General features: G+C 47.1%; 1 protein-coding gene across 3 annotated transcripts in view; it reads left to right on the plus strand.

Annotated features, from left to right (window-relative positions):
* Window positions 1-18,886, plus strand: part of Catsperd (cation channel sperm associated auxiliary subunit delta) — a 39,942-nt gene that overhangs the window by 2,110 nt on the left and 18,946 nt on the right. For all 3 annotated transcript variants that reach the window (XM_021149716.2, XM_021149715.2, XM_021149717.2), the window contains exons 2-7: window positions 2,432-2,486; window positions 3,185-3,261; window positions 4,054-4,126; window positions 6,210-6,327; window positions 6,992-7,056; window positions 11,970-12,083. In XM_021149716.2, the coding sequence (XP_021005375.1) occupies window positions 2,432-2,486; window positions 3,185-3,261; window positions 4,054-4,126; window positions 6,210-6,327; window positions 6,992-7,056; window positions 11,970-12,083 (502 nt within the window). The remainder of the gene's footprint in view (window positions 1-2,431; window positions 2,487-3,184; window positions 3,262-4,053; window positions 4,127-6,209; window positions 6,328-6,991; window positions 7,057-11,969; window positions 12,084-18,886) is intronic.

The raw sequence follows: 18,886 nt of genomic DNA on the forward strand, positions 1-18,886 counted from the left end.
TGTGAGCCACCATGTGGTTGCTGGGATTTGAACTCTGGACCTTCGGAAGAGCAGTCGGGTGCTCTTACCCACTGAGCCATCTCACCAGCCCGGGACCTCAGTTCTTAAGCCCTGAATTCTGGATTATCATCACTGGAGTTCAGCAAGGCAGTCCCTTGCTGTGAGTTTTGCAGCCAGCCTGTGCAACATAGCTGGATCCGTGTCTGAATACAACAATGCCTTACCTCAACCTCCCAAGTACCGTGGTAATAGGTAACATTCCACCATCTGTGTGTCCCAGGCCATCTGTAGAGTTCAGTAAATGTTACATGTAAAGATAACTTGTGCAAAGAGCCATGGGACCTGGGAGGTATAGGTGCCCTGGGCAGGTGGCTCATCACACCCAAAAGGCAGTTGTTTGCTGCAAACCAGAAAAAAAAAAAAAAAAAAAGCTCACCAACAACAAAGTAGAGAAATTTAAGAAATACTTGTGAAAAGTAATTGCTGGTGTGGCTTGAGTTGGAGTTCACTGGGCTGAGGGCTGACCCACCTGGTGAAGCCAGGGCCGACTCCAGCACCACAGAAACCTGGCAGGTGCCCCATGCCTGCCATCACAGCAGTGAGGAAGTGGAAGCAAGAGGATTGGGAGTTTCAGGCTAGCCTGGACTACTTAGTCAGCCTGTCTCTGAATAAACAATAAAAAGAGCCTGGGGAGACCCCCCCCAAAGAAGTGAGCCCCCTTCCCATGGAGGTTCTGGGTTGGATTCCCCAGCACTGTACATGGGATGGGATAGGGGTGGGTAAAAGGCAGAGAGCCCAGATCAGGAAGTGTGAGGGCCCCACCACCTGGGTCATCCCCAAGCAGAGCATGGAAGGCCTCCTCGCTTGGGTTTGTCAGGGAGAGTCTGGACATGTTAGGGCCCTTTGAAGGCGTTCTTGAGTCCTTTTATCTCCTTATGAGAGCACCCATCTATATTTTTTAAAAACAAGATTTACTTTTTTTTTCTTTTTTTTTTATGATTTATTTATTATATGTAAGTACACTGTAGCTGTCTTCAGACACTCCAGAAGGGGGCGCCAGATCTCGTTACGGATGGTTGTGAGCCACCATGTGGTTGCTGGGATTTGAACTCTGGACCTTCGGAAGAGCAGTCCGGTGCTCTTACCCACTGAGCCATCTCGCCAGCCCCAAGATTTACTTTTATTTTACGTATATATTTTACGTATATATTACGTTTATCTGTATGCATATGCGTTGCACACAGAGACCAGAGAAGGATGGCAAGTCCCCTGGAACTGGAGTTAAAGGTGTTTTAAGCTACCATGTGGATGCTGGGAATCAAACCTGGGTCCTCCAGAAGAGCAACAAGTGCCCTTAGCCACAGATCCATCTCCTCATTTGAATTTCTGTTGTTATTATTTTGAGGCAGGGTCTTACAATGTAGACCAGGCTGGACTCAAGACTCACAGGATGCATCTGCCTCACAAGGGTTGGGAGTAAAGGCGTGCTACCACACCTGACTGATAGTTTATATTCTCTCTCTCTCTCTCTCTCTCTCTCTCTCTCTCTCATATGCATGTATTGGCGGGTGGGTGGGTGTGTCTGTGTGCATGTGCACAGGTGTGCATGTGCACAAGTCAGAAGACAACTTGGCAGGAGTCATTTCTCTCCACCAGGGCCAAACTCAGGATGTCAGGCTTTGCAGCAAGCCCCTTTATGTAGCGAGCCATCTCACTGACCAGTATTTTGTGTATGTTAGTGGTTAGCCCAGATGTTATATGTTTGTCGATGTTGATGTCAGAGGACAAACTCTGCAGACTCAGCAAGAGCATTACACCTTTCCTACGACATTGCTTAAATCAGGGTGCTTTGTTCTTCTTGCTGCTAAATACACCAGGCCAGTGCCCTTAAGCCTCTGTGGATTCTCCTGTTTGTGCCTCCTGCCTCTGTGATAGGTGCTCTGGGCTTTCAGACCCACAGCACCCTGCCTGTCTCTTACACTTGTTCTGGGGATTGAGGCAGCAGCTATCTCCCATCACTACCCAAAGCTGTAGAACTCCCAGACCTTTCAAAGTATCAAAGCTTCATTCTGTGCATTACATCTAAAGGCAGCATGGCAGGAGAGACCATGATGAATATTGAATAAAAGTTAAGGAGCTGAGAGATGGCTCAGTGGTTAGATCACTAGCTGCCCTTGCAGAGAACCCTGTTCAGTTCCCAGCACCCACAGAAGACTCACAGCCAGGTGTTGACTGCAGCTCAAAGGGGCCTGACGCCCCCTTCTGGCCACCTCGGGCACAGCATGCATGTGGTGTGCAGCCAAAACACCCATACACATGAAATAAATAGGAAAATTCTTGAAAATAGAATAAATTAGAAGACAAAACCTGACTTTTAGTTGTGTGTGTGTGTTTTAAATTACTTATTGGCTGTGTGTTTCAATCACTCTAGGGTACACACAGTGAGGACCGGGAAAGTGTTTAAGTCCAATGTACAACTTCAAGGGGTAGGTGGTCCCTTGCATGCCCCCTACATATCAGCATGGCTATATGGCAGAGCATTTCCTTTTTCTTCTTCCTTCCTTTCTTTTTTCTTTTTGACTTTTGATTCTTTGTGATTTAACATCATGCACTCCAACCCCACTCAACTGTCCCTCCATATCCACCCACTGGCCTTGCAACTCACCCACCCTGCCAAGAAAACTAAAACTCAAAAAAAAAAAAAAAAATCTCATTGTGCAGTGTGTCTCAGTGTAAGCTTCTGCTTGGGCATCTTGACTTGCAAATGTTCACTGCAGTGAGACATTGGTCTGATCCCAGGCCTCTGGCTTCTGCTCACTGGGACTCCTCTCAGATACCCTGCTGTTGCCCTGTGTCATGGAGATTCTGCAACTTTGGATCTGCAAGACTGGTCCCTTTAAGCGCTGCAGCAGATCAGGATGGGGTAGATGTGGGTGGGGTAGGCCAAGCAAGTCAAAGCCCTGGATCTGGGCCAGCTCTTCCCCCCCCCCACCTCGAGGGAGCTCCCCTACACTGCCTGGGCGATGGGCGGGAGCAGGTTGGTTTCTAGCGTTTTCTTTCTGTTCTCCTGAGGCACAGTCTCCATAGCTCAGACTGGCCTCTGTTGTTTATGTTCCGAGGATGCCCTGAGCTCTGATCCTCTGGTGCTCGCCTCCTCCTGGTTGACCGTCTGTGCTGTCTGCAGGACCCACTGTTCTACGCCTTCCCCAACACATTTGTGCTCAAGAACGCATGCAAGGCTGACATTTCTGTGTATCTAGGGTGAGCCTAGCACTCCCCACCCCTCTCCTTCCTGCCCCTCTCCTTTCCCGGCCCTCTCCCCCCTTCTCCTCTCCCTAACCCTCTTTCTCCCCTGCCCCCACCCTCCCCTGCTCCTCTTTCTCCACCACTTTCTTTTACTCCCTTCCTTCCCTCTCCCTGCTTCTCTTAAAAAAAAAAAAAAAAGAAAGAAAGAAAGAAAAAAAGAAAAGAAAAGAAAAGAAAACTAAGCAGCTCTGGCCCACAGGGAATCCTAGCTGGGCTGGGTAGGACATAAAGAGGAAGACACAGGCACAAGCATTGCCATTCTGGGGACAGGAGCCAAGCCTGTGGCTTCTGCCAACCAGAGATTGACCAAAAAAAAAAAAAAAGGAAACCTTTCTTGGCTTAAAATTTTTAAAAATTACATTTCTTTATTTGTGAGTCTATCTGAGTGTGCCACAGCGCCTCTGTAGAGGTCAGATGCTCATCTGTGGGAGTCACTGCTCTCCTTCCATCCCGGTAATTCTGGGGATAAAACTAAGATAGTCAGGCTCACATAGGCGACTCAGTTCCTCAGCCTTGGCCTCTGAAGTGCCAGGAAGGCAGGCTGGAGTCACTTAACACCTGCCTATTCCAGTTGTGGCCTTTTGTCTCTCTATGTCACTTGAAGTAAAAAAATAAAAACAAAGCATACAGGCACGTTGTCACCGTTCCTGGGTGACTCTGGCTGGCAGGGAGCTTGTCAGGGAGATAGATGGTCACAGGCCCGCCAGCGGAGAAGCATCCTAATTCTACCTTTTCTCTTGATCACAGGCAGAAAGTTTTCTTGACGATAAACAACTTTGAGTCCAGCCTCTTGCCGCTCACCGTTCCCAAATCATTGGCGGTAGATATTCCCTCACCCGCAGCTCCAAAGAATTACACGCAGAGGAAACCTTGGGGTTCAAGGAAAGGGGTCTATCAGTTGTGGGTTCTTTTACTGGATCCTCTTAGAGATGCTGAGTTACAATGAAGTTGGAGGCCTGGATCTAGTTTCTTCCATCTCTGATAGAGTCCTGCCCTTCCCCTGTTCTCCCTTTCCCTCCCGTCCCTCCCCTATCCTTTTTTTCCTCTTTTTTTTCTTTCATACTTGTAGGTTTTGCCTTTCTCCTCTTCTTTTTCCCTTCCCTTGAAATATTTATTTGAGGTTTTGTTTACTTTTATTTTATACGTATGTTGTTTTGACAACATGTGTGTTTGTGTACCACTTGCATGCCTGGTGCCCAAGGAGACCCAAGGATGGTGCTGGATCCCCCGGAAGTGGTCTAAAAGGTGGTCCATAAGCTTCTTTGGGTGTTGGGAAACCTGGGTCCTCTGCAAGAGCAGCCAGTGCTCTTAACCACCAAGCCACCTCTCCAGTCTCTCAGGAGTTTCTGTTGAAAGAAAAAGAAGGGTGCACACAGGTCAACCAAGAGCAACTTTGCCTTCCTAACTTAGCATCTGGCCAGATAACTACAGCCCTGGTCCCCAGGGAGGAAGAAGCACATGACTTAGTGGCTGAGTGATTTAAGTCTATAACTGTATGAGGATATGACTGCGAACCCCCCCAAAACGCACAGAGAAACTCGGTGTGCAGAGGTAGAAGGAGGAGGAGCCTGGGGCTCACTGGCGGCCGGCCAGCCAAACAGAGAACTCTCTGTGCAGTGAGACCTGGTCTCAGGATACGAATCAGAGTTGCTCACTCGGGGGTTAGGGCACTGGGTTCTATTCCCAGCACCCCCCATGGCAGCTCGCAACCACCTATAACTCTAGCTCTGGGAGACATGACACCCTCATCTGACCCAAAAGGTGGTACCCAAAGCCATGAGCCACACACACACACACACACAAGTAAAAAGGACATATCTTTTTTTTTTTTAAAAGGATGTGTTCTTTTTTTTGTATGAGAAACTCCATGTCTGTCTTTGTACCACATTTGTGCAGTGCCTGGGAACACCAGAAATGAATATAGGAGCCCCTGGAGAGACTTTACAGGTATCTGCAAGCCACCTAGCAGGTTCTGGGAACTGAACTCTGATCCTCTGGAAGAACAGCCAGTATTCTTTTTTTTTTTTTTTTTTTGGTTTTTTGAGACAGGGTTTNTNTGATAGCCCTGGCTGTCCTGGAACTCACTTTGTAGACCAGGCTGGCCTCGAACTCAGAAATCCACCTGCCTCTGCCTCCCGAGTGCTGGGATNAAAGGCGTGCGTCACCACGCCCGGCTACAGCCAGTATTCTTAATTGCTAAGCCAAGCCCCATCAAAAGAGTATGCGGAAGAGGCAGGAAGAACCATGAGTTCAAGGCCAGCCAGGGCTATACCTTTAAAAATAATAAATTCTAATAAGTAATAAGGTGGAGAGTGGTCATAGTATTAATCGCTGGCTTCCACATGAGCACGCGCAAACACACACCAAGCAGACACCTACTGCAAGCATCGCTGGCTCACACCTTTAATCCAGGCACTTGAGAGTCAGAGGCAGGCAGGTCTCGAGTCCAGCTAGGACTCCACAAAACAACAACAAAACAAACCTAGAGTACTACTGACCCAGGTTGTTTTGGAATCTGCATCTACAGTGATTGCTTTCTGAACTAATCTTCTAACTAGCTACAGCTGCTAGTGGTACAGCTTGCAGGACAAGGGCTCTAGCAACACCTTGGAGAACGGCCCCAGGCATGTCTGTGAGAGAGTTTCTAGACAGTATTGAGGTGGGAAAACCCATCTTAGTTAACTGCGGGTACCACCACTCCATGGGCTGGGTTCCTTCGCTGGATGAAAGCAACCTGGGTTCTGACATCCAGCTCTCTGCCTCCTGACCTCTGCTGTGACCCCCAATCCCCCAACCACCCCCCACTCCCACTGGCATGATGAACCACGCCCCCTCTTGTGAGCCAGCACAAACCCTAGATCCAGCCCTGCAGACCTTCATCCCGTGTGTGTCCCTGCTCTTAGGTGGGGGTGCCATCAATCACAAGCGCCCACTTTGTCTCCGGCTCACTAGTCCTGTTTGTGATCAGTGGAAAAGGCTACAGTTACGATTACCATGAGAACACCTGGCGTAAATTGGAAGGTGTGTGCCCTAAGCCTTTGCTTTTCTGTTGCTGAGCTTAGTCTTGTTCTTGACACAGGGCCTTGAGTAGCCCAAGCAGACCTTGAACTAGTAAACACCCGGGCCACCATGTGCTAGAAGTGTAACCCCTGTCCTCTGACAGATCAGCCAGTGCTCTAAACCCCCGAGCCACCTCTCCAGCCCCTGGTTTGTTTGTTTCTTTGCTTGTTTGTTGGTGTTCTCTGTGTTTTGAGAAAAGGCATCACTATGTAGCACAGGCTGGCCTCAGATTCAAACTTCTCCTGTCTCAGTCTGTCCTGGACAGACAGGCATGTGCCTAACCTAAAGTTTTACTTTGGAGAATTCAAAATATTCAGCCAGATGCATTGGCACAAGACTCCCAGCCCAACCTTTTGGATGCAGAGACAGGAAGAGTTTCATGAGCTGGATGTCAATCAGGGGCGTCTCGCCAATTGTAGGCCAGCGAGAGCCTGTCTCAAAACAAAAGCAAGAAGGAGGGGACTGGAGATTCACAATGGCCTATGGCCCCATCTCCAGGAATCCATCACCCTGTCCTGGCCACTTCAGGTGCCTGCACTATATGCATACACGTAACACACAAGCAAAAGGAAAGAGTTAATGCATATGGTTATAATGTATATGCTTTAACCTATCTTCCTTTCAGGTATATCAGAACCCGTCTCTCACATTAGTGGTGACGTTTGTTGTTTCAAAGGCTCCTTTTGCCTGGTAAGTTGGAAACCTTCATTTTCAAAGTGTTCTAAATGCTAACACTTAGGCATGACCTAGGAATAGAGACTGTGTAGTGGTGACCTTTGGTGGTGTCCCTTCCCCCAACCTCACAGGAAAGCTAGCTGGGAGTAGATCAAACAGTCAGCAGGATTTGAAAATCTGTCTTCTTTTATTATTTTGTGTGTGGTTATTTCTTGTTTTTTGAGTCAGGATCTCATACAGCCCAGGCCAAATATGATCTGAACTCTTGATCCTCCCTGTGTCACCTCCCAGGAGTCAAGATGACAGACTCACTCAGCTTACACTGTTTTACACTGATTTTATTGTTGTTGTTTGGTTTCTTTTTTCTTTCTTTCTTTTTTGTTTTTTGTTTGTTTTGTTTGTTTGTTTTTCTGAGATAGGGTTTCTCTGTGTAGCCCTGGCTGTCCTGGAACTCACTCTGTAGACCAGGCTGGCCTCAAACTCAGAAATCTGCCTGCCTCTGCTTCCCGAGTGCTGGGATTAAAGGCGTGTGCCACCACACCCAGCTCTTTTTTCTTTTTAATGTACTTGTAAATTCAGGAGGTGGAGTTGGACAGATCTTCTTGAGTTCTAGGCCAGTCTGGTCTTCATAGTGAGTTCTAGGCTATTCAGGGCATTCTAGAGCCTGTCTCAAAAAGAGAGAGGAAAGGAGATGGGGGTGAGGGGAGAGGAAGAGAGAGAGGGATTGTCTCTCTCAGGATCTAGCTGGTGGTCAACAGCTGGGCAGCAGCAGTGGGCCAGCTTGAGCAAGCCCTGCCCCAGGTCCGACTGCCGATTGCCCCTGGGAGCTTAGGATAGCTGTGAGTCTGGAAGCTAGCCTTTTTACGGTCCTTCACCTTATCTCCCGGCTTTTAGACTCCTCTGCCCCTCTCTGTGCCCCAGGAGGAGTAAGATGGTGCACTGCCTGAGTCTCTACATCCACTGCTGCTCACCAGTTAGAAGTTCCCCATGCCTGGGGCTCAGAGCAGTGTTTGGCTTTGGTGTAGACAGATGCTAGGAGATCGTTTGATGCTTTCAGTTGAGATAAACTATGGTCTTGGGCCCCACATGCCTGTGACCCCAGAGTTCCAAGCTCAGGCTTTGGCTCCTTCCCTCTGTGGAGTGAGCCTCAGTTTCAGATAGAACTGTCACTCACCCCAGAGCAGCTGTTCCCCAAAGGTCATTATCACTCACAGGTAAGTGCACTGTCGCACATCTGTCCCCCCATCCCCTTACATCTCACACTTCCTGGCTACGAGGAAGCATCCAGCTAGTTTATTCTATATCGTGTGACCAAGGTGTGTGGAACTCCAGCAATAGGCACCCATCAGCAGGGTCTGTAGATGACCAAGAAGCCTGGATTATTTGGGGTCTCGGGGCCTCCCTTGACCAAAGGCTCACATGGAGGCTTGCACATCTGGCTTGGGGCTTTTGTATAATAACCAACAGTTTCTAGGAATGGTAGTGTCCAGGCTGCAGACCCTCTCCCACATAACTCTTTGTTTGTCTGTTTGTTTGTCTGTCTGTTTATTTGTCTGTCTGTTTGTCGTTTGACTCAAGCTCTCTTTGTGTAGCCTTAGCTGTTCTGGAACTCATTCTGTAGACCAGGCTGGCCGGGAACTCACAGAGATCCTCCTGTCTCTGCCTCCCGAGTGCTGGGATTAAAGTGCGCACCACCATCACCCAGCTCAAAACCACTTTTTTAAAAAAATGAATTGAGCCTGGGCTTGGGGGCCAATACCTGCCATTGCAGCACTCAAAAGGCTGAAGCAGGGAGGTAGCCATGAGTTTGAGACTAACCTTGGTGAGACAGTGAGAACCTCAAGACAAAATAGACAAGAAGAAAAAACAAGAATGAAACAAACAAACAAAAAGGAGTAAAGACTGCCCAAGGGGTTCACTGAGCAAAGGTAACACACACATACACAGAGAAACAGACACAGAGACAAACACAGACACACATATAGCGAGATAGAGGAACAGAGACAGACATACACAGAAACAGACAAATATACACACACAAACACATGCAAACAGAAAGAGACAGAAACAGAGACACAGACACAAACACACACAGACGCACACATACACACACACAGTGTGTGACAGAGACAGACACACAGACAGACACACATACACACACAAATGGAGAGACAGAGACAGACACACACACAAACACACAGATATGCACTGACACACACAGAGAGACACATAGAGGCAGATAAACAGACAGACAGACAGACAGAGACGAATAGAATGTAGACAGGCAATCACACTTGAACACAGCCCCATGAAACCATGTGAAGCTAGTAAGAGACACCTGAGGATGGCCAATGAGAAGGCAGTTTGTACAAGGTGGGAACCCTGGGGAGAAATGTGATTCAGGTACAGCATATGCTGGGACAGGTCTGAGTGGGGTTCAGTGGGGTGGTGGAGGCTTTTTTAATGTGAGAAGTGATGATCCTGACATCATACTCAGGCCACTGGAGACTCAGAACAGGGCAAGCAAATTAGTTGGTTTTTGAACCTTGCAAAATCTGGCATCAGCCTAGAGAAGAGTCAAATATGGCTGTCAAGAGAGTATGAGATGAGGGTTTGGATGTTTGAACAGCTTTCCTCACCTCATGAACTCCTCACTAGGTGGGGTTTTCAGAGACAGGTCTTTCTTAGGTCCCCATCCCAGTGGGTCAGGACAGAACCTTCCATCCTGGGGCTGCGCAACCCTGGGATGAACTGGACGGTCCCAAGCTGATAGTAGGTGGCTGTAGCCGGGGAAGCCATGTGCCTAGCACCTCCAGTTAGCTGTGACGTATGAGGAGCACAAAACACATGCTATTGCTTACAGCTTACTTATACATTTGACACATAATATTTTTGAACTGTGGCTTACTTGAGGAAGAGGAGTGTCACTGAACCCACCAAAAGTGAAATCATGGCTAAGGGGTGTGTGGTAGTTTGAGTTTTACCGCTGTGAAGAGACATCATGGCTGTGGTGACTCCTATAAAGGAAAACATTTAATTGGGGCTGGCTTACAGTTTCAGAGGTTCAATCCATCATCAACAAAGCAGGAAGCATGGCAGTGTGCGGGAAGAGAGTGCTGGAGAAGCCAAGAGTTCTGCATCATGATCCAAAGGCAGCCAGGAGGAGGGTCTTTTCTGCACTGGGTGGAACCTAAGCATAATAAACCTCAAAGCCCATCTGTGCAGAGACACACTTCCCTTCCAACAGGGTCACACCTCCTAATAGGGCCACTTCCCATGGGCCAAGCATGTTGAAACCATCACAGGGTGTAAGCAAGGTACCATGAAACCAGCAAGGTAGATCACTCCATGGGTAGAAAAACAGTTTCTTGGGGAGCAAACTGCCTGGCTGCCTCACCAGAGTATGGAGCAGCCGCTCAGCAGGAACTCACATGGGTTTTATATGAGAGTGGGCAAGTTGAGGGTCTGAAAGCTCATGCAGGCTGTTTGAGTTGGTTGGGAACAAATTGCTAGGCAAGGAAAGGGATGTTTTCCTGACATGGAAGTGTGCACGGAGGGATTCCTGAGGAACACTGAGCTTAAGTTTCTGTTTATCGTGTAAGAATCTTCTCTAGATGGGGCCGTGGTCAACAGCACTGCCATCTGAGTGGGGGAAACTGCTCTCTATCTTGTCCTTCTCCACAGAACTGTCCTTTCACTAAGACCCTTAATAGTCACACACCAAGTAACTTCACTGTTTTGAAATTATCTCTTGGTTACTATCCTGTCACTGTCATCAGACACCATGCCAAGGCAACTCATTGAAGGAAGAGTTTCTTGGGGTTCACATTTTCAGGGAGCCCGTTCATGACCATTAGGATGGGGGCATGGCAGCAGGCAATACACATGGTGCTTGGGTAGCCGCTTAGAGCTCACATCCTTTTTTGGTTTGGTTTGGTTTGGTTTATTTTGGGGTTTTTTTTTGGGGGGGGTGTTCGAGACAGGGTTTCTCTGTATAGCCCTGGCTATCCTGGAACTCACTTTGTAGACCAGGCTGGCCTCAAACTCAGAAACCCGCCTGCCTCTGCCTCCCAAGTGCTGGGATTAAAGTCGTGTGCCACCACGCCCGGCTAGAGCTCACATCCTTATCTGCAAGTATGAGACAGAGAAAGAGAGAGCAAACAAGGCCTGCTGTCACCCCCAGTGACACACTTCCTCCACTAAGGCTACACCTCCTGATCCTTCCCAAACAGCTCTACCAACTGGGGACCAAGTGTTCAGACATGAGCTCATGGAGGCTGGTCTCACTCAGAGCCTATGAACAGCAGCATACAGGATGTAGCCTTAGAGCTTGCATCAGCAAACTTCACCAGAGACTCATCAAGTCTTATGTTTACGTTCATCCCTCAGCCCCTTAGAATGCCCAGTAATTTGTTTGTTTTCCCCTTTTGACTGTTAGAGGCAAAGCCATGGCCCTTCCCTGCTGTCCCAGCTGTGTGGGCCCCTGGGGTAGGATGTTCATGTGAGGGTCTGGAGTTAGTGAACTCTACCTCAGTCAGGTGCTCCTAGGGTATTGATAAGATAACCTAAGTGGTGAGATATCTCTGAGGTGAGGAATTGGGGTGGGCAGGTGTGAGGGGAGAATGTTCCCATGGGTAATAATTTATATATAGTCCCTATACTTGTGTATAGGTTTCCATGTAAACACAAAGTTGCCCCTCTTTTGGATTAGATGCCCAAGGATAGGTCAGTGGAACTAATCCTCAGGTATAGCCAAGGTTGACCTGGAATTGCTGACCCTCCGACCTCTCAGGCTCCAGGGAAGCATGCATATGCCAGCAGTAGGGTTTCTGTGGTGCTAGGAGTAGAACCCAGGGCATCCCCCAGGTTAGGAAAGCAGTCCATCACTGAGAATCCTTGTGACATCCTCTGTGTGTTCCTCCCCCTAGGAGTTATCAAATAACCTGTTTGCATATCTCCGTGGTGGCCAGATCCCTGGGACCAACATATATTTCTCTGACAACGGAGGATTTTCATTCCAGCTCATGAATACTGACAAACTGGTATGTGGCTGGGGAAAGAGAGTCCAAAGCAAAGAGTGGAGGTGGCTCGAGGAGGTCCGGACCTCCCTGGTTTGTCAGGCAGTTAACACTGGTAGCAAGGAAAGACATTTGCTTCAGTGCTGAAGCCACGGTCAGTGGCTCTGTGAATAAAGCCTGCTTCACACTCCCGCAGGCTACCCTGGTAGAACTCATTGGCTCAGTGTGCCAGATACAATCTACAGTCATTTGTGAAGAAACTACAGTTGAGAAAATGCCTCTGCTAGACTGGCCTGTGGAGCATTTTCTTGATTGATGATTGACGATAGATGTAGGGGGCCCAGCCCATCGTGGGTGGTGCCACCAAGACAGATAGTGGTAGGTATATAAGAAAGCAGGCTGAAGCCCAGTGTGGTGCAACACGCCTTTAATCCCAGCACTTGGGGGCAGAGGCAGGCAGATTTCTGAGTTTGAGGTCAGCCTGGTCTTCAGAGTGAGTTCCAGGACAGCCAGGGCGATACAGAGAAACCCTGTCTTGAAAAAAACAAGAACAAAAACAAAAACAAAAACAAAGCAGGCTGAGTGAGCTGTGAGAAGCAGCCACGAAGCAGTATTTCTCTGTGGCCTCTGCTTCATCGCCTGCCCTAAGTTCATTTAGGATCTCTGTGAGTTCAAGGTCACTCTGTTCTACAGAGTAAGTTCCAGGATAGCTAGGGCTACACAGAGAAACGTTTTCTCAAAAAACCAAAAACAAACTAAAACAAAGCAAAACAAAAGACAAAAACTGACAGATATGAGCATGAAGCAACTGTAGTCTTAGCCACTAAGGAATGCATAGCAGGAGGATGACCTGACTGCATGGGCCTGTGACTAGTCGAGCAATGTAGCAAGATTCCAAGTGAGAGTTTAAGGACAGACAGACAGACAGGTGCACGTGCATGTGCATACAGACACGCGCAAACAAGCACACACACATACACACTGGCTATTCCTCTAGAAGATTCAGGTTTAATCCCCAGCACCCACATCCATTTATAACACTACTCCCAGGGGATCTGTTATCCTCTTTTGACCTCCACCAGTATCAGACATTTGCAGACAAATATGCAGACAAATATGCAGACACATATGCAGACAAAACACCCATATATATTAGGAGAGAACAAAAAAACAAAAACAAAAAAACAACAAAAAAAATCTATGTCCACCCAGGTCCCCCAAAAGTGCCTGTCTTAGGCTTTCTGTGGTTGCTGTAACAAAATACCCAGGAGTGGGTGATAGATAAGAAACAGAAAGACCAGCTAGGGTATAAAGGCACTTGACATGCTGAGACAGGAGGATAGCAAATTCCAAGTCCAGCCTTGGCTATAGAGAAAGACCCTGTCTCAACAAACAAAACCCCACAAAACAGAAACTCATTTCTCATAGTTCCAGAGGCTAGGAAGTCTCAGTTCAAGGTACCTGCTGACTCTACCGCCAAGATGACTCTACCGCTCTAATTCTAAATTGGCTGATTTCAAGATGGCTGCCCTCTAATGTCAAGATGGCATCTCAAAGCTCTGTCCTAAAAAGAAGCTAATGGAAGTGAGGGGGAGAGCACATGGCCATAGAACAGAAGCATGAGAGAGACCCCAAGCCTTTCTGTGAGAGGAAAGCTGTGGTTTGAGTATGAGGTGTTCCCAAAAGTATTGGGTGGTGAAGGTTTGGATCTCATTGGACTGCTTAAACATGGGACTGTTGGCAGATGATGAGACTCCGGGGCTCTGATTTCATTCATGGATTTCTCCACTGATGGGCTTATTATTCACTGGTGCTTCTGGGAGGCACTGGGAGCTAAGAGATGGGAGGAAGAGACTGACTTGAAAGAGTATGCACTCAAAAGATGTAGCTTACTGCCAAGCCCTCTAGTGTTCTCTCTCCCTCTCCCACTTTCTGTCTCAGTTTTGCTTTCACTGCTATAAACACCATGACCAGAAGGCAACTTGAGCAGGAAGGAGTTTGTTTCTCCTCACACCTATCAGGTCACACTGGATCACCGAGGGACATCAGAACAGGAACCCAAAAGCAGGAGCTGATGCAGAGGCCATAGAGAAATACTGTTCACTAGCTCAGCCTGCTGTCTTATAGTACCCAAGGGGCATCTGCTTAGGAATCGCCCACAGTGGCCTGGGCCCTCCCACACCAACCACAATGAAGAATAAGCCATTTGTCGTGGTACACACCAGTAGAATATGCTGAAGAGAAAGAGACAGGAGAATTCTGAGTTGGAGGCAAGCCTGGGCTATGCGTATGGTCTGCTTTGGTGGCACTCAGAAGTCAGGAGCAGTTGGAGATGGAGGCTGGCTTGGTCCAAAAAAAAAAAAAAAAAAGCCCCATAGACTTTACTATGGCAAACTTTTTATTTTTGATTTTGATTTTTGAAGACAGGGTTTCTCTGTATAGCCCTGGCTGTCCTGGAACTCACTCTGTAGATCAGGCTGGCCTTAAACTCAGAAATCCTCCTGCCTCTGCCTCCAAAGTGCTGGGATTAAAGGCATGCGCCACCACTGCCCAGCACAGGCAAACTTTTTATTATTTTGTTTTGTTTTTCGAGACAGGGTCAGTCTATGCAGCTCTGGCTGTCCCAGAATTGATCTGTAGACCAGGCTGGCCTTGAACTCACAGATTTATGTCCCTCCTGAGAGCTGGGATTAAAGGCCTGTACCACCAACTGCTCGGCCTACAAGAAAATCTTATGGAGGCAACTTCTCAATTGAGATTTCCTCTTGGGAGTAGTGTTATAAATGGATATGTCTTTCTGGCTTTGTGTCAAGTTGAGAAAAAAACAATCAGCACAGCTTCGTAGCTACCAGGACATAAGTCTCTCTCTCCACATTCCCTCACTCCCACCATGCAGATGCCCCGCCACACACCTATAACGAGCCAGCAAACTACGAACTGTAACTTCTCAGCCGATGAGTAACAAGAAATCTCCCATTACAGCTCCCTTCCTCAGATTCTTTGTCAAAGTGACAAGAGTATGACAAATGTATTTGGGAATCTTGCCTTAAGAGTTGCACTCAGGGACTGGAGAGATGGCTCCAGTAGTTAAGAGCACTGACTACTCTTCGAAATCCCAGCAATCGCATGGTGGCTCACAATCATCTGTAAATGGGATCTGATGCCCTCTTCTGGTGTGTCTGAAGACAGCTGCAGTGTATACATATAAAAAAATAATATTTTTTAAAAAATTAAGAAAAACAGTGTGCTGGCGTGGTGCCTTTAATCCCAGCACGTGGGAGGCAGAGGCAGGCGGATTTCTGAGTTTGAGGCCAGCCTGGTCTACAGAGTGAGTTCTAGGACAGCCAGGGCTGCACAGAGAAACCCTGTCTCGAAAAAACAAAAAACAAAAACAAAACAGAAAAGAAAAGAAAAGAAAAAGAGTGGCATTCAAATAGATTAATCATATTACAGAGATGCTGCATTTTAATTAGCTTTTGACTACAGGGTCTCATGTAACCCAGGACAGGCGCAAACATGCCGTGTATCTGACCTCTGTGTGAGTCAACCAACAGACAATGACCTCAGAGGCACCAAAGTTCATGGTGTCCCACTAAGGAAGGAAAACGCCAAAGTCCTCTTGGATTCATTTGAACAACAGCAAGCACAAATTTGAATTCTCTACTTCTCTCCCTATATCTTTGTCAGTCTAGCCTGTGGTTACTGGGCTATATCTATAGTCTCTTGTATATGTCTGTGCCTGCTTGGCTGACTGTCCCCAGGTCTGTCACTTACAAAGGGCTCTGCCCTGCATTTATTGAACACTACAGAAAGCACCATAGGGAAGGGATGAACATTTCTCGGTATTTTGTTTTTGATTTTAAATACAGGGTCTCCCTGCGTATCACAGGCTGGCCTTGAACTCACAGAGATCTTCCTGCCTCTACCTCCTGAGTGCTGGGATTAAAGGCAAACAGCCCCATGACCAATGGATAAAGGACTCTACAGAAATATCTAACATACTTTACAAGGAAGACGTCACTTTTCTGACCCCAAATGACTCTTTAGCAAATGGACATTACCAAGTGCTATGCTGTTTCGAACAAGCAAAGGAAGCTCCTCCTAGGTACTGCCATTTTGTTTTCAGACTTCATTTTAATCATGGGGGAAACTAAATCCAAGTTTTCAGTCCCTGGTGGAGCTGGGCGGGGGGCGGGGGGCGGGGGGGCTTCCCAATATCTACACAGCTTCTGTTACTCATCTTCTGCTCCTAACCACGCAGAACAAATGGATTTCATTGGCTGGACCGTAAAACCTACATTCTGTATGAGTTGACATAAATGAACCACATGTGAAAAGCCCCTATCCCTAAATCCTGTTTGATGAGAAAAATATAACAGTAACTTGGCACAGATATTTGTGGTTTTGAAACTTAAATATTCTGTGGTATTCTGGCTCGAGGTTGCAGTTCAGCTCCCGAGTCTGTTCTGTGGCCCTGGTCAATCAGTAGCAGATTGATTACAATAAATTTTTTTATCTGCATTAAGCTGCTGTTTGATTTGTGTTGGATCTAAGAGGACCCCATAACAATGCAAAGGTTACTTCTGATACCTGTGGGCTATTTGTTGTTAAGGTTGCTTCCAACACCTTGGCTGCTTACAGCCAACAATCACCATAACACACACACACACACACACACACACACACACACACACCCCTGCATCCAGGGCATGGAAGAGTACATCATTTAAGTTGATTCTATGGCTGGGTGTGGTGGTGCACACTTTAATGCGGGCACCCCATCAAGAAAAAATACAGCTATGTATGACCTTAGGTTGTACAAAATGGTAACATGGGAAATCTAGGGCATAGCAATATTGGCTGTTATATCATTGTTCTCTAAAAAGGTAGGCTGAACAGACAGACTGACCACACAGGATAGCAGTGTTAAGTCTTTTTGTTGTTCGAGATGTATTGAGATAGGCTCTCTCTACATAGCCTGGCTGTCCTGAAACTACCTATGTAGCCTAGGCTAACCTTGAACTCAAGAGATTCACCTGCATCTGCCTTAAGAGTACTGGGATTAAATGTATGTGCGCCACACCCATCAAGCATCCTTAAGTTTTGTTTGTTTTGTTTTCTTTCTTTTTCTTTTTTCTTTGTTTTGTTTCGTTTTTCGAAACAAGCTTTCTCTGTATAGCCCTGGCTGTCCTGGAATTCACTCTGTAGACCAGTCTGGCCTCAGAAATCAGCCTGCCTATGCCTCCCAAGTGGTGGAATTAAGGGCATGTGCCACCACTGCCCGGCATTTGTTTTGTTTTTCAAGGCAGGGTTTCTCTTTGGAGTGAGTTCTAGCTGTCCTGGAACTCACTCTGTAGACCAGGCTGGCTTTGAATTCAGAGATCTGCCTGCCTCTGCCTCCACAGTGTTATGATTAAAGGTGTTAATTACCACCACCTGGCTAAGCAGCCTTAACTTTTTTTTTAATTTTTAAAAAATTATTTATACGAGTACACTGTAGCTGTCTTCAGATACAACAGAAGAGGACATACAGAGCCCATTACAGATGGTTGTGAGCCACCATGTGGATGCTGGGAATTGAACTCAGGACCTCTGGAAGAGCAGTTAGTGCTCTTAACTGTTGAGCCATCTCTCCAGCCCTCAGCCTTAAGTCTTAAGTGACCTCAATGTATGTTATGAATTTGCCTGTAAGGTTCAGCAAAAATTCAGGTTTGGGGGGGGGCAAAAGTAATACAAATTCATAAATTTATATTACTACAGACTGTGATTTTTTTTTTTTTTGAGACAGGGTTTCTCTGTGTAGACCTCGCTGTCCTGGAACTCACTTTGTAGACCAGGATAGCCTCGAACTCAGAAATCTGCCTGCCTCTGCCTCCCAAGTGCTGGGATTAAAGGCGTGAGCCACCACCGCCACCGGGCTGACTGAACTTTTTAAAATGTTTCTTTTTATTTTGTGTGCATTTGTGCTTTGCCTGCATATGTATCTGTTAAAGGTGTCAGAACTCGTAGAGATGGCGTTTCAGACAGGTGTGAACTGCCATGCATTTGCTGGGAATTGAACTCAGAACCTCTGGAAGAACAGCCAGTGCTCTTAATCACTGAGCCACCTCTTCAGCCTCTAGACTACAAACTCTTGATCCTCCTGCTCCCCATCTCAAGTCCGGGATGAAAGACCAGCACCACCTCCTCTACCTGGTTTATGGGATCCTAGGCATGGAACCCAGTGTTTTGTGCATGTAAGGCTACTGTTCCCCCGACTGAGCCCCAGCCTCAGGTAAAACCTCATATCTAAAACCTAGGCAGAAGGGCTAGAGAGATAGCTCACTAGTTAAGAGCACTGGCTTTTCTTTCTTTTTCTTTTGATTTTGGTTTTGGTTTTTCGTGACAGGATTTCTCTGTGTAGCCCTGGCTGTACTAGAACTCACTTTGTAGACCAGGCTGGCCTCAAATTCAGAAATCGGCCTGCCTCTGCCTCCCAAGTGCTGGGATTAAAGTTGTGCGCCACCACCTCCCAGCTGGCTTTTCTTTCAGAGGAATCAGTTCAGATCCTACCAGTTCCATCACACACCTCACAACTACCTCGAACTCCAGCCCCAAGGGATCTGATGCCCTCTTCTGGTCTCTGATGTTATCGGCACTCACCTACACGTAGACACACAGGCATAAATTAAGACTAAAAAGTAAATCTTTTAAGAATATTTATGTCAGAGCTAGGCGGTGACAGTGCATTTCTTTCTTTCTTCTTTCTTTCTTTCTTTTTTTTTTTTTTTTTTTTTTTCTTTCTTTCTTTCTTTTGGCATTCTGTTCCTGTGGCTCTCTTTTTTTAG

This window comes from Mus caroli, chromosome 17 (genome assembly GCF_900094665.2).
Source record: "Mus caroli chromosome 17, CAROLI_EIJ_v1.1, whole genome shotgun sequence".
Classification (NCBI taxonomy): Eukaryota; Metazoa; Chordata; class Mammalia; order Rodentia; family Muridae; genus Mus; species Mus caroli.